At 36.7% G+C, this 11,901-nt stretch overlaps 2 protein-coding genes across 3 annotated transcripts in view; both read right to left on the reverse strand.

The window, feature by feature from the left end:
* Window positions 1–1,349: 1,349 nt before the first annotated feature.
* sirt2 (sirtuin 2 (silent mating type information regulation 2, homolog) 2 (S. cerevisiae)) lies at window positions 1,350–10,520 on the reverse strand. Of its 2 annotated transcripts, none has more exons than XM_016252910.1 (16): window positions 10,477–10,520; window positions 9,206–9,252; window positions 8,519–8,570; window positions 8,326–8,436; window positions 7,885–7,926; window positions 6,652–6,758; window positions 6,514–6,570; window positions 6,110–6,178; window positions 5,861–5,990; window positions 5,704–5,763; window positions 4,198–4,253; window positions 4,031–4,107; window positions 3,747–3,798; window positions 3,583–3,650; window positions 3,041–3,107; window positions 1,350–2,475 (listed from the first exon to the last, which is right to left on the reverse strand). In XM_016252910.1, coding segments are annotated over exons 3-16 (1,032 nt in total). In that variant the 5' UTR covers window positions 8,520–8,570; window positions 9,206–9,252; window positions 10,477–10,520; the 3' UTR covers window positions 1,350–2,340. The 2 variants fall into 2 exon arrangements, with proteins under 2 accessions (XP_016108396.1, XP_016108395.1); XM_016252909.1 differs by lacking the exon at window positions 10,477–10,520 and adding an exon at window positions 9,420–9,918.
* A 268-nt stretch (window positions 10,521–10,788) lies between these two features.
* The window catches only part of dmac2 (distal membrane arm assembly component 2), a 28,467-nt gene continuing 27,354 nt past the window's right edge, over window positions 10,789–11,901 (reverse strand). Inside the window, exons 5-6 of the mRNA XM_016252902.1 lie at window positions 11,258–11,420; window positions 10,789–11,074 (exon numbers count right to left, since the gene is read on the reverse strand). Of these exons, the coding sequence (XP_016108388.1) occupies window positions 10,876–11,074; window positions 11,258–11,420 (362 nt within the window). The 3' untranslated portion in view covers window positions 10,789–10,875. The remainder of the gene's footprint in view (window positions 11,075–11,257; window positions 11,421–11,901) is intronic.

Here is an 11,901-nt window from a genome sequence, read left to right on the forward strand (position 1 = left end):
TCTCAAGAACAAGTCACTTGTAATAATGCAAACAGAAGTCAGAGTTGAACTCACATGTGGTGTCTTCAAAATGTCCTCCTACATGAAGAAAAGACTGAGCATCTCTGAAAGCTGCTCCAAACACCTCCACACACTGCAGGTTCACGTGTGGGGTAACTGACACTCCTCATTACGAATCTGTCGTGTACTTTGTCACGTCGCAGACAGCGAGATTCACTTTTGCTCCTGTGATATATGAAATGTTCAAGGCATCAATTTCAGTCACATTAAAGTTCAGTTTGGACTTAAGAGTGACAGTAATTGATGCTTTTTGTGTGTGCCTCACATCATAAGCGCCACCCATATTCATGGCTGTGGTAAACCTCAGTGAAAACTTGTCACAGTGATAGAAGTAGGATGTCAACATACAGCAGAAAGATTATAGCTGAACGAGTGTTACTTTCATATGTAACAGTATCACGCAGCTCAGTTCAGATCGGTTTCATTTTAGTCAAACCAACCAGCAGTTACAAAATAACCCCCCCTTTTTATGAGAACATACGTTTATGAGAACATAAGGGAAGACAGTTACCCATTGTTCCTCATTGAATTTCCTCTTACAATAAATTCCATATTGACTTTAACTAAGGTCGAACCCATAGCCATCTCTAAAAACAGTTATTAAGATTAAAAGGTTTCAATAAATGTTTGAGAACTGTAACATTTCAATGCTGTCTAATGATCACAAAGGTTGTTTAAACCACACTCTAAAAAATGCTGGGTTAAATACAACCCAGTGCTGGGTAAAATAGGGACAAACCCAGCAATTGGGTTGTTTTGACCCAGCGGTTGGGTTAAATGGTTAACCCAGCCTTCTGGGTAGTAACCCAGCCGCTGGGTCAAAACAGCCCAATTGCTGGGTTTGTCCATATTTGACCCAGCACTGGGTTGTATTTCACCCAGCATTTTTTAGAGTGCAGAGATAGTTTCATCACACTAATTATAGCATGCTAACAAGAAATGTAAGTGAGAAAAGCTAATAAGAAAGTGTTACTAATAAAGCAATAACAAAGTGCATATTACTAGTTACTGCTCAAAGCATCAGGTAAGCAAATTATAGTGTCATACTCGTGCTAAAAAGTTAAGGACCTGGCATATAAACTGAGGTTGGCCTGTGTGTGTCATGCAGTCATACACACAGTCAGTCACTAGGGGAACAGTTGTTTTATGTCATATCTGTTATTTACTATAGATATACTTTTGCATGGCTGGAATGCTGTGTTGACTAATCAGCATCCAGGACCAAACTATCCTTTAAAAAAATATATAACTATTTGAATGCATTTTGACAAAATCCCACCACATGCATACAAGGTACAAAAACTCTTGAAGGTTTTATCTTTCATTCTGGTTTCTTCACATAAGGTTGCATTGGGCTCAATCAGATATCATACTTTGTAATGCTGTAAAACACTGTTAGGCCAACTTCCTCTTACACAACTGAGCTACAGGCGTAGATATCATTCCAAACCAAAAATAAGCAACAGAGAATAAACAACAAACTATAAACATCAAAAACGTATTATATTAGTTAGCATAATGCAGAGATGGTTAATAATTCATTAAAAGAAACATTCGTTAACCCTTTTAAAAATACATTATACTAAAATCTTCAAATGATTGCACAAAGAAAAGAATCTTACTTACAAGGTCACACAAAAGATCGTAAACCATCATTAGTATTATGGTTGATCTCTTGTAAATTCTCATTATCATAATGCACAAAAAGCAATTCTCATTACAGTAGTGCAAGAATAAAGTATGTATACAGCATGATAGCATTTGTTGTACATAATTTTGTACTTTTCTCTAATTTAACGTCAAAATCACAATTATAAGAATTACAAAAATAACTCAAAAGAAAAACTTGCAGGTACATTACAGTAATGCGAATCTGGGTTTCAGAGACTTTTGTTTTAAGCAGGATATAATGAGACCCATATGATGAAGCATAAAGTGTAAGTGTAATACTTATCAACTTTAAAACATTACATTTAAAGCATTGTTATTCATAGTTGTGCTTTACAAACTTTTTTAATCAAAGCCGCCTCAAGGCCCAAGCATAGCACCATGTCCCTGCGAGAGTGTGTGCTGTCTGTCTGTCTCACTGTTCCTGTCTGAGCTCTGTACAGAGGTTTTTGTACTATTTCTATACTTATCTATATTGCTATTACAGGCAGATGAGAGACACAGTAGCTCAGAGAAACAGAAAGATGTGATCGACAATAGATTCGAGAAGGCCAGACTTGGCTTCGAGACATGGAGTGAATTACATAGACAGCCTCCTCATGCTGTGATTGGTTATTCGGTCTTGTCACTCTTTCCAGCCTCTGCCCCAGTGCTTCTGGAGCTCTGATTGGCTTCCTTGTCTTTCGTTTTGGCATCTTTGCTGTCAATTAAAGCATATTCACGCTTCACCATCTCTTCCAGCTCTGCCTGAAACAAGAGGGGTGACATCTCATGCAACAAACACGGTTCAAGTTCAAAATATATTACTGATAAATATATTAGTAATATATTAAACATATTACTGATTTAAAGGGGTCATATGATGCTTTTTTAAAGATCATTATTTTGTGTGTTACACTTTATTTGAATGTGTCCTTGTTACAGTGTAATTATATATTTAAATACTGAGTAACTACATGTACTTACTACAGCGGGTAAAATAAGTATTGAACACCTCACCCTTTTTCCCAGTAAATATATTTCTAAAGGTGCTGCCGACTTGAAATTTTCACCGGATGTCGGTAACAACACAAGTAATCCATACATAGACAGAAAATAAAACAAATAAGTTCAGAAATTAAGTTATGTGTAATAAAATGGAATATATGGTTAGGGTTAGGAATAGGGTTTGGCCTAGGGTTACTTGCATGTAACTATGCTTAAGTAATTGTTATTATAATAGTAAGTACACGTAACGTGTAACAAGGACACCTTAAAATAAAGTGTTACCAAATAAAATGTCAGATCTGTGTGTGAATATGCCTGTATTTACTTTCCAGCCCAGCAGTTCGGCGAGAGCCATGCAGCCATCATCACAGGTGCTCAGGTAAGCCACATCTCTGTGAACAATTAATAAAAATCAATACAATCTTCTCAGACCCCACTAACACCTGTAAGCATATTCACACCATTTTTAAAGTTTAGAAGACATTTTTATGTTTTTTGAACATTTTATTCACTTACGATGCATTAAATTGATTGAAAACTCTTTTAATGATAGGCGTTTTCACACTTGAGGGCCTTTCACACAATATATTATATATTTCACATAAAATTAATAAAAAATTATTGAATAATTCATTCTGTGTTAACTAAGTTTAGCATCCTGTTTTATACAATAAATAGTAAGTCATGGGGACACAAATGGCACAATTTTGAGAGAATGACCCATATATTATACCTACGTAAAATCAGTCTCATGTCAGGATGAGTTTGAATAGTTTTGGTGTTCTTTTTTGGTCAGAAATTAATAATGCCTGTGAATAGGCCTAAAGAAACCAAACTGTTTAACATGACAATACTTGGAGGCCTCACCTGTAGGCTTTGTCTGAGTCAAAATCCATTCCGCCTCCAAAACCAAATAACCCCATGCCAAATTCTGACTGTTTGAGGAAGAAACAATGCAAAAATATAACTGTAAAAATTACTTTGTTTTATTAAAATGTTTATAATAATTATACATTTATTCAGCTACAGACCTGTCCGGTTTTCTCCATATTGATGAGCAGTCTAGGACAGCTGTTTGACACTCTGCAGATGAGACAGAGTCAGAGATATAAAAACTCCATAATCACAGACCTACATATGTTGTGCAGAATCATTGCGATGTGTGTTAAATATAGTTTCAGCTCTTTTACCTTATTTTACCTCATCTAAATCAATTCCACAGCATTTCCTCCAGAATCAGCACAGAAAATGTGAAACAATCTTAAAGATTTTGTGGGGCCCAAAGGATACGTAAAGACATGAGCGAGAATCTTACCTATTGACTAGTGATGCAAATGGTTGAACCTGCAGGGATGTGCCCATTATGATGAGAAGGTCACATCGAGGAAAGTCCTGCGGTAGAATGATAGAATGATGGTATCACTGAGAACGTGGACCGACTGAAAAGGAAGTTTGACCTTAACAGATAAGCTGAATCCTCACCATTTTCATGGTAGTGAAGAATCGGGCAGGTAGATTCTCCCCAAAAAACACAATATCTAGAAAAAAATACATCCACAAAAGGCTAAAATCCTCATAATAGAAGTATAGACTAGTCACCGATGAAATCAATTTAATGATGGAATGAATTTTGGACTGATTGTCAGCATATATGTTTTCAGAAGACTATGAATGAATATGAGCTATATAGCCTGTATGGACTTCTTTTATTTTATATTTATGCTAAAGAGCAACTCATGCGATTCTGCAATATATCTTTTGCATTTCAAGGAAGAAAGAAAATCATACAACTTTGAACCTTATCCTAACCTTGAAGCCAAAAATTATTCAAATTACTAATTCAAATTTTAAAGGGGTCATATGATGCGATTTCAATTTTTCCTTTCTCTTTGGAGTGTTACAAGCCTAGAGGCTAAAGTTCGAAGACAAACTTTGATGTTGGCTTGACAAAGCCAGCCTGGGCAGCCTTGGGGCAAAAGAGCCAGAGTACTTGTGTGTCCGGCGTTCTTGAGCTGCCCCGCAGCAGAAAAAAAAGTACAACAGTTATAGTTTTCATTATATTTTTCTATGGACCCTTGCTATTTTCTGTTCTAATAAAAAAGCCTATTAGGCTATGACAAAAGCTTGGACAGAGCTGGCTATATAAATATTCTATAAGTATTGAGGAGATTACAGTTTTTGCACACTTATTATATTGGCCTTTATTAAACTTAATGAAAATAAAATGAATTTATATGCAATTTATTAGTACAAGTACATTTCTTGAATTATTTTCTCGAAGGATTTGCTATCCTGTGGCTCCCTCGTGTGGACAACATTCAGCGCTGTGAGAGCGCAGATCACGAAGCACATAAAACAGCTCACATGAACTCAGTTTAGCTTATCAATATGTTCTTCTACTATTACGGTGTTCTATCGCTGGAGTGTTTTAATTTAAAAGGCTTTAAAACACGTACAAATGCTGCAGTTTTGTGAGCACGTACGGATTGCTCTCGCTGATCGGTGAGGTCACAGATCTCTTATCTTTCACACTGCTCTGGCCATCAAGACAGTAAATAATATCCTGTCTTCACCTGGTAATAATCAGATATGTTGGTTTAGCATGTCAGTGTGAATGAAATTTATGTATTTGTATTTTAACTGATTTTAAAGTGAAACTAAGTGAGAGGAGTTACCCGAATTTCCCTCTAGTGGAGTGGAATTGCTCCTCTAGAGGGAGCAATATTTCTCAGCCAATGTAAGTCTATGGGACATTTTTGATTTTGTAATAATTAATTATAGGACAACTGTAAGTCTAGCCATCAGGGCCCAGGTCTCTGCCGAGTTTGGGGCTTGTGGCTTTAAAGCCCTAGGAGGAGATAGGTTTGCAAAATTGAGTTTCAGAAGAAAATATAATAAGAAGACGTTTAAATAGCATAACAGTATGTTGGCTTTGTCAGGCCAACATAATGATATACCATTCTTATTCTTAGAAATAATTTCTCTCACCAGGTTTTACCAGGCTCCCACAGGAATCACACTTAGGAATATCTTCAGAGAAAATTTGATCTGTGAGTCAAAAACACGAAATGTGAATAGTTCACTATATTCCCACATCTCATTTAAAACAGAAAGCACAGAGAAATTTCAGCGTTCAATACTGTACTTTTCATCCAGTCCATGGAGTACTCCTTACGACACAGGAAGCTCACACAGTGAGAGGTGTGAAAAGTACCATGAGCTTCAATCAGGTCCTCTCCTTCCAGACCTGCAACTCTCTCTAAAGTATCGATATTCTTAAAAAATAACAATAGTAATTGTATTATATGAAATAATTATATATTATAAAATACATATACAATAATTATTATTTTTCAATAACAGCATAAAATTACACATAAAAACACTCTCTTACCTGAGAGTAACATCGAGTCAGTAGACCTTTGTCCTTCAGCATCCTCATAAAATAGTGACAGACTGTGGGCTGAAGAAACCAAAGAGCATGTGACAGAAAAACACAGTATTACATGTGTCATTATTTGTATGTGGTGCCTTATCAAACTCATGACAAGACAAAGAAGAGCATGTGAAATCAATAATAATGGAATGAGGCACAACACGGTGGAGGGTTTGCCAGCATTTCTGTAAATATGCATTTCACGTAACTCTTTTGTTAGCTATGCATATTCTATACTGGCAAATGAATGACATATTAGCTGTTGATTTCTGATGTTGCAATATTCTTGCTCAGGTTTGATTTTCATTTCTAATAGAATTTCATTGGTGACCCATGTATGTCAGAAAAGATTCATAAATTACCTTAAACTGTCCTGGGTAGAGTTCTCGGGCAAGAGCAAAAAAGGGCTCTGGATGTTTCTGGAAAGAGAGAATGACAAATTTGTCTTATTAGATGACAAAAAATTAGATTGTAGCTTTTCTTCAGAATGAAAATCAGACCTTGAAATAGTCGATCTGAAAGATGGCCTCTGGGTAAGGCAGATTATACTTCTGCAAATTGGCATATAGACCAGTGCCAGGAGAGCGGAAATCTGGGATTCCAGCAGCTAAATGAGGAAGAGACTACAGGTTGATTAATAGTGTAACATATGAATCAATAATTACAAATTAAAGCCATAATAATATTTACATTTATTCATTTGGCAGATGCTTTTATCCAAAGTAACTTACAGTTGAGGAAAACTGCGATTTATCATCATAAACACGAGAAGTGCTATATAATAATAAGAGTAAGGACCATATAATAGGACCTATAATAGCCCTACTCTACACTGCCCAAAAAACTCACTCTAAATATAAAAATGTTTAAATATAAAAACTCTTTAAATATATAAAAAACGTACTTACAGTCTGTGAGTCAGAACAGCCGGCCTTGTAGTCTACTCTCCCAGGATCAGGAAACAGTCCTCTATAAAATGCGCTGCACACATCTGAATATTTGGGTTGAAGTGTTCTGGAACAGTGTTGTAAATACAACTTAACCACTGATTTCTAGTCGTGTCCATTTTTGGAAGGCCAAACGAAACACAGCGTCACACACGGCGGCATAGAGTGAGCGGAGGCCGGGGGCTAGAGTGAGCAGAGGCTGCGGGCTTGAGAACGGTGTGGCCGGCGGATTCGACGAAGGAAGCTTGTGTTCCAACCACATGTGAGGACCCCGGGCTGGACTCCGCTTCATCCACGGTGAAAGCCGATCCGGCGATCCACAGTGCAAAGTTGTAGTTTTTCCTCAGCAACCAGCACGGATCAGCTCCAGGCATGACGAAGCAGATATCGTCCTCTTTTGGAAGGCCAAACAAAGTAGTTTCGCTTTCACAACGAAACACACAGCGTCTTCACGACATGGTGTGTTGCCAACAACATTACTACAGCGAGAATAAAAGTTACGCCTTCTTTCTTTGCATGAACATTTGGGCGGCGTTATGCAAATCTTCCCACACAGTGATGTAGATATGTGGGGGCGTGTTAGAACGAGCCGTTTCAGGTAGGTGTGGCTGACTCTTAACTTTTATAAAGAATATCTGTTTGGATTTGAGACTTTAGTCTTTGCAACTTTACAGATCTTCTTTATGCACCAAGAGCTTGTAACACTCCAAAGAGAAAGGAAAAATTGAAATCGCATCATATGACCCCTTTAAGAAAAATGCATTTTATGGTAAGTGATTTACTTACATGTAGATATTCCAGCTCCAACCATACAGATAATGTTCTTGCCTGTTGAGACAGTCAGACACATCCAACTTACTGAAAGGCATCTCAGTAGCTGATTCAAAAAATAACTCTGCATAAACAAAGGTGCAATATTTTAGCAGCTTCAGTGTTTACACAGGAAGCCAACCAACAAACGTTTTTTTTTTTTTGCAGCTGACTGTTCATATTGAATTGAATATAATAAAGTATTTTAACACTGAACACTGCTGATTCAAAAAATAACTCTGCATAAACAAAGGTGCAATATTTTAGCAGCTTCAGTGTTTACACAGGAAGCCAACCAACAAATGTTTTTTTTTTTTTTGCAGCTGACTGTTCATATTGAATTGAATATAATAAAGTATTTTAACACTGAACACACTTCACTTTTAAAGAATGGACTCATCTGAGAAGTTAACTCACATTTGCCACTCAGGATATAGCGGGCGACCCCATCCAGGGTCAGCTCATCCAAGACTTTTTCTCCAGGACTCAGGCCAAGAGTTCGCGAGAAGAGACTGCGTAGGAAATCCACTGAAAAAGGAACATATCTAACGTCAGCTTAGATCACATGATTTCTTTAAATGTACTTTAAGACTGACTATTTGACATATACTCTCAGTGTCTCCTGAAGCGTCGCCCTCGTCGCTGCTGTCGTCAGACTGACCCTGCAGAAAAGTGTAACAAAATAATACTTTTCATTCTGGCATACATATAAAGTGGTGGCTTACTGTGCCGAACATGGTAGATGTTTACTACATTTACATATGTTGTGTTTATATCTCATGTTCACATATTCATTTCCTAAGCATACATTTGTTTTGCAGGAAAAAAATACTGAAAAATAAAAACACTGCAGAGGGGGGAAATAACACTAGAACAAGCTAATATATCAGCTAAAATTGGACCTTTTTAAAACGAATGGCACAGGTTGAATGGCAGAGTTTTATGAAATCATTTTATTAATATGCAATTTTATTATTCTATTGTTGTTTTAGATTTTAACCACTGACAATAATAATAACGTACTATGTAAAGTCAAATGGTAATGGCATGGTATTTTGATAAATACAAAGAATACAATGTCACTTCCAAGGTCCAAGTGCAAAAACAAAACATGGTACTAGCTTTATGCAAGTCTCAAAATACATGGTATTACTATGGTACATCTCCATGATAAGTATAATGAACGTGTTGTGTGACGTGTCTGATGTTTTGCACATATCTTACATGTAATGTTTATATCTATAGACGTATGTGCATCTCTGTAATAAAATGTACTCACAATTGTATCTTTATTTACCTCGAGATCTGGTGTGTCAGCCTCCTCTTCTGCCCTTTTAGAAACCTCTACAGGACAAAATAACACATACCACACTGATGTGAATGTCATAATAGCTAATATCAGTCACATAAACAGTGGAAGAACTTCCAATACACAACTAGCTTTCTCTTTTGCTAAAGGCTAACTGTGTCTGATAACACCCACATAAACAAATGCACACTCGTAATACTACCTTCAGACATCTATCCACTTTCAAACAGTAATAAAAGTTCCAAAACACAAAGTTATGAGATGACAGCTGTGTTTTTTTAAAGGGACAATTGCTTGTGTGCGTGGCTAATATTTCATTGGGTGGCAAATGTTGATAAGGTGGTAGACGACGTTCCTATGGAACATGCAGTGCGTTCCTCGAGGGGGCGCAATAGAGGCTCAAAGAGCAGAGTCCTCCGTTGCGTCGCATTCAAATCAAAGGAAACTTGTACGCTTAATCGTATATTCCTTTAAATGTATCCATGTAAAGGAGTGTTACCTGGTATGCAAATAAAAATCCGCTTTTGCAATGTCTATAAAAATTGTAAAGGATTATTATTATTATTAAAAAAATAATAATAATGTTTCCCAGCGATTACAAACGACTGTGATTAGTCGGTTAAGGTTAGAAGGGACACGTATGGTGCTACTGGGCATGCGCACATCAATACAGCGTAATTTTTCTCACACTGTACAACAATAATTAAAATTTTTTCATTATTGTAAGGGGTAGGTTTAGGGTTGAGGTAGGTGTAGACGTTGATAAAACACAATTTAATAGGTAGAAAATTAATTGATGAGAAAAGTAACAAGTGTTGCATGATAATGCATTGCGGTCAGTGCTGCTTAAGTGGCAGTCTTAAATGTTTTACACCTGAATAACACTGTTAAAATTGAATAGCCCCAAAAAAAACAGGAAGTTTAATAATCATACCTGACCAATTAGAGACTCCTTCCAGGCCTCTAATGCCCGCCCAGTTCGGATATTCCTGAAAATTGCCATTAGACCCCCTTCTGTATTATTTCTACATAATATTTCTATGCACTTCGTAGCTCAAATATTCCGGGTGGAAACTTTGTACAAAACATGTCTTTCAAGGCAATGTTAATGCAACAGTGTAAGAAACAGTAGCGTTAGGTGTTAAGACCACTAATCTATATAATATTATTTTACATTTTTAACATTTTTTTTTCTTTTCTGATCGAAATTGAATTGTTTAAATATTTGCATAATGGAGAGAAGAAGAAAAAAACATTACCTTAAGTCAGGTCTCTTCATCCACCTTTCCTGTGTATGTGCCTCAGTCTTTCTAACACTTAGATCCAATATCCTCACACCTCCACAAAAAGGATTACAGGATTTACTCTATCTGACTAATCAGATTTGACACCTGTCACCTGTTGTTGTTGTTTTTTTTAAATGGTAGCATAGTATAGTTTATATTTAATAAATCAAATTTAAGAACACGTTCTCAACTTGCATATTAAACATCAGTATTTATCGTGTCTGTCTTAAAACAATGATCAAATACAATGTATTGTACACAGTAAAAACAGAAACATAGCCTAAACATGAGCACAGCACTTTATTAGAATAACATGTTTGGGCACTGCAATGAACAATAATATAGAATCTCCACTGTCATCAGCCCTATAGTTTATAGATGTCTAAGTCCAGTGTGTGTGGAAGCTTGGTGATGGTCCTCTGTTTGCTCTTGGCTGTCTGGCTGGATCAGGCCCTGCTCGTATTCCGCTCCAGAGACCTGGCAGTGCGGCAGCATTTCCTCCAGTAGAATCCGTACCAGGCCTGGATTCTGCAGCCGTGGAAGTCCGGAAATGTCCAGCCGCTCTAGTTTTCTGAGGGTTTAAGGTGGAGGGAATAAAATAACACAGAATATGAGATTTTCAAAAACATACAAATGTAGGTTTTGGTTATTTGTTGCCCTGACAACAAAAATCAAGTTGCTCCAGATAATGCACATGTGCATATATGCATAAGTCACAAGTGAAGATCTGAGGTTCTATAATGCAGAAAATGACCTGAGGTTCTGTAATGCAGCGAGGCCTCCCACAGTGATACGAGAGCAGTGGGACAGGTCTAACTCCACCAGACTTTCTCCAAAGACATGGAGACGTGCAAGGAGCCAGTCATCCACTTCAGGACATCCTCGCAGAGAGAGAGTCTGAAGTTTATTCTGCTTCACTGAGAAGAGACAATTTGTTTGTGTGAGCCAATAGAAGAAATTACAGGGAATGCTTTTCTGTGGTCTATGGATAGACTGCAAAAAAAAAATTAACAACGTAGAAAAATGAAGCCAAAATGTCCTTGAAATGCACTGATGACATCTTCAACGGTGTAATTAGATTACTGTACAAATTACTCTCTCCAAAAAGTATTTAATTACTTATTACTTTCTAAATCCTATATCAACCTCGACAAGTTAATAATACAAGGATATACATGAAACGGTTCTTTTAATTCTTTCAAATAAATACAAAATAACTACATAAATTATTCTGGTCACACTTTAGATTAGGGTCCATTTCTCACTATTAACTATGACTTTTGCCTCAATATACCCCTAATTACTACTTATTAATACTTAGGAAAGTAGTTGTTAAGTTTAAGAATTGGGTAGGAATTGTGCAGGATTTAGAATAAGGTCTTGCCGAATAAGACATTA

This window comes from Sinocyclocheilus grahami, unplaced genomic scaffold (assembly GCF_001515645.1).
Source record: "Sinocyclocheilus grahami isolate Dianchi unplaced genomic scaffold, SAMN03320097.WGS_v1.1 scaffold1138.1, whole genome shotgun sequence".
NCBI classification, from domain to species: Eukaryota; Metazoa; Chordata; class Actinopteri; order Cypriniformes; family Cyprinidae; genus Sinocyclocheilus; species Sinocyclocheilus grahami.

Coding starts and splice junctions, on each gene's coding strand:
- sirt2 (XM_016252909.1), bottom strand. Junction 4,254..5,703: donor TGGGAGCCTGGTAAAACCTG/GTGAGAGAAATT, acceptor ATTTTTTTCTAG/ATATTGTGTTTTTTGGGGAG. Junction 4,108..4,197: donor TCTTCACTACCATGAAAATG/GTGAGGATTCAG, acceptor ATTCTACCGCAG/GACTTTCCTCGATGTGACCT.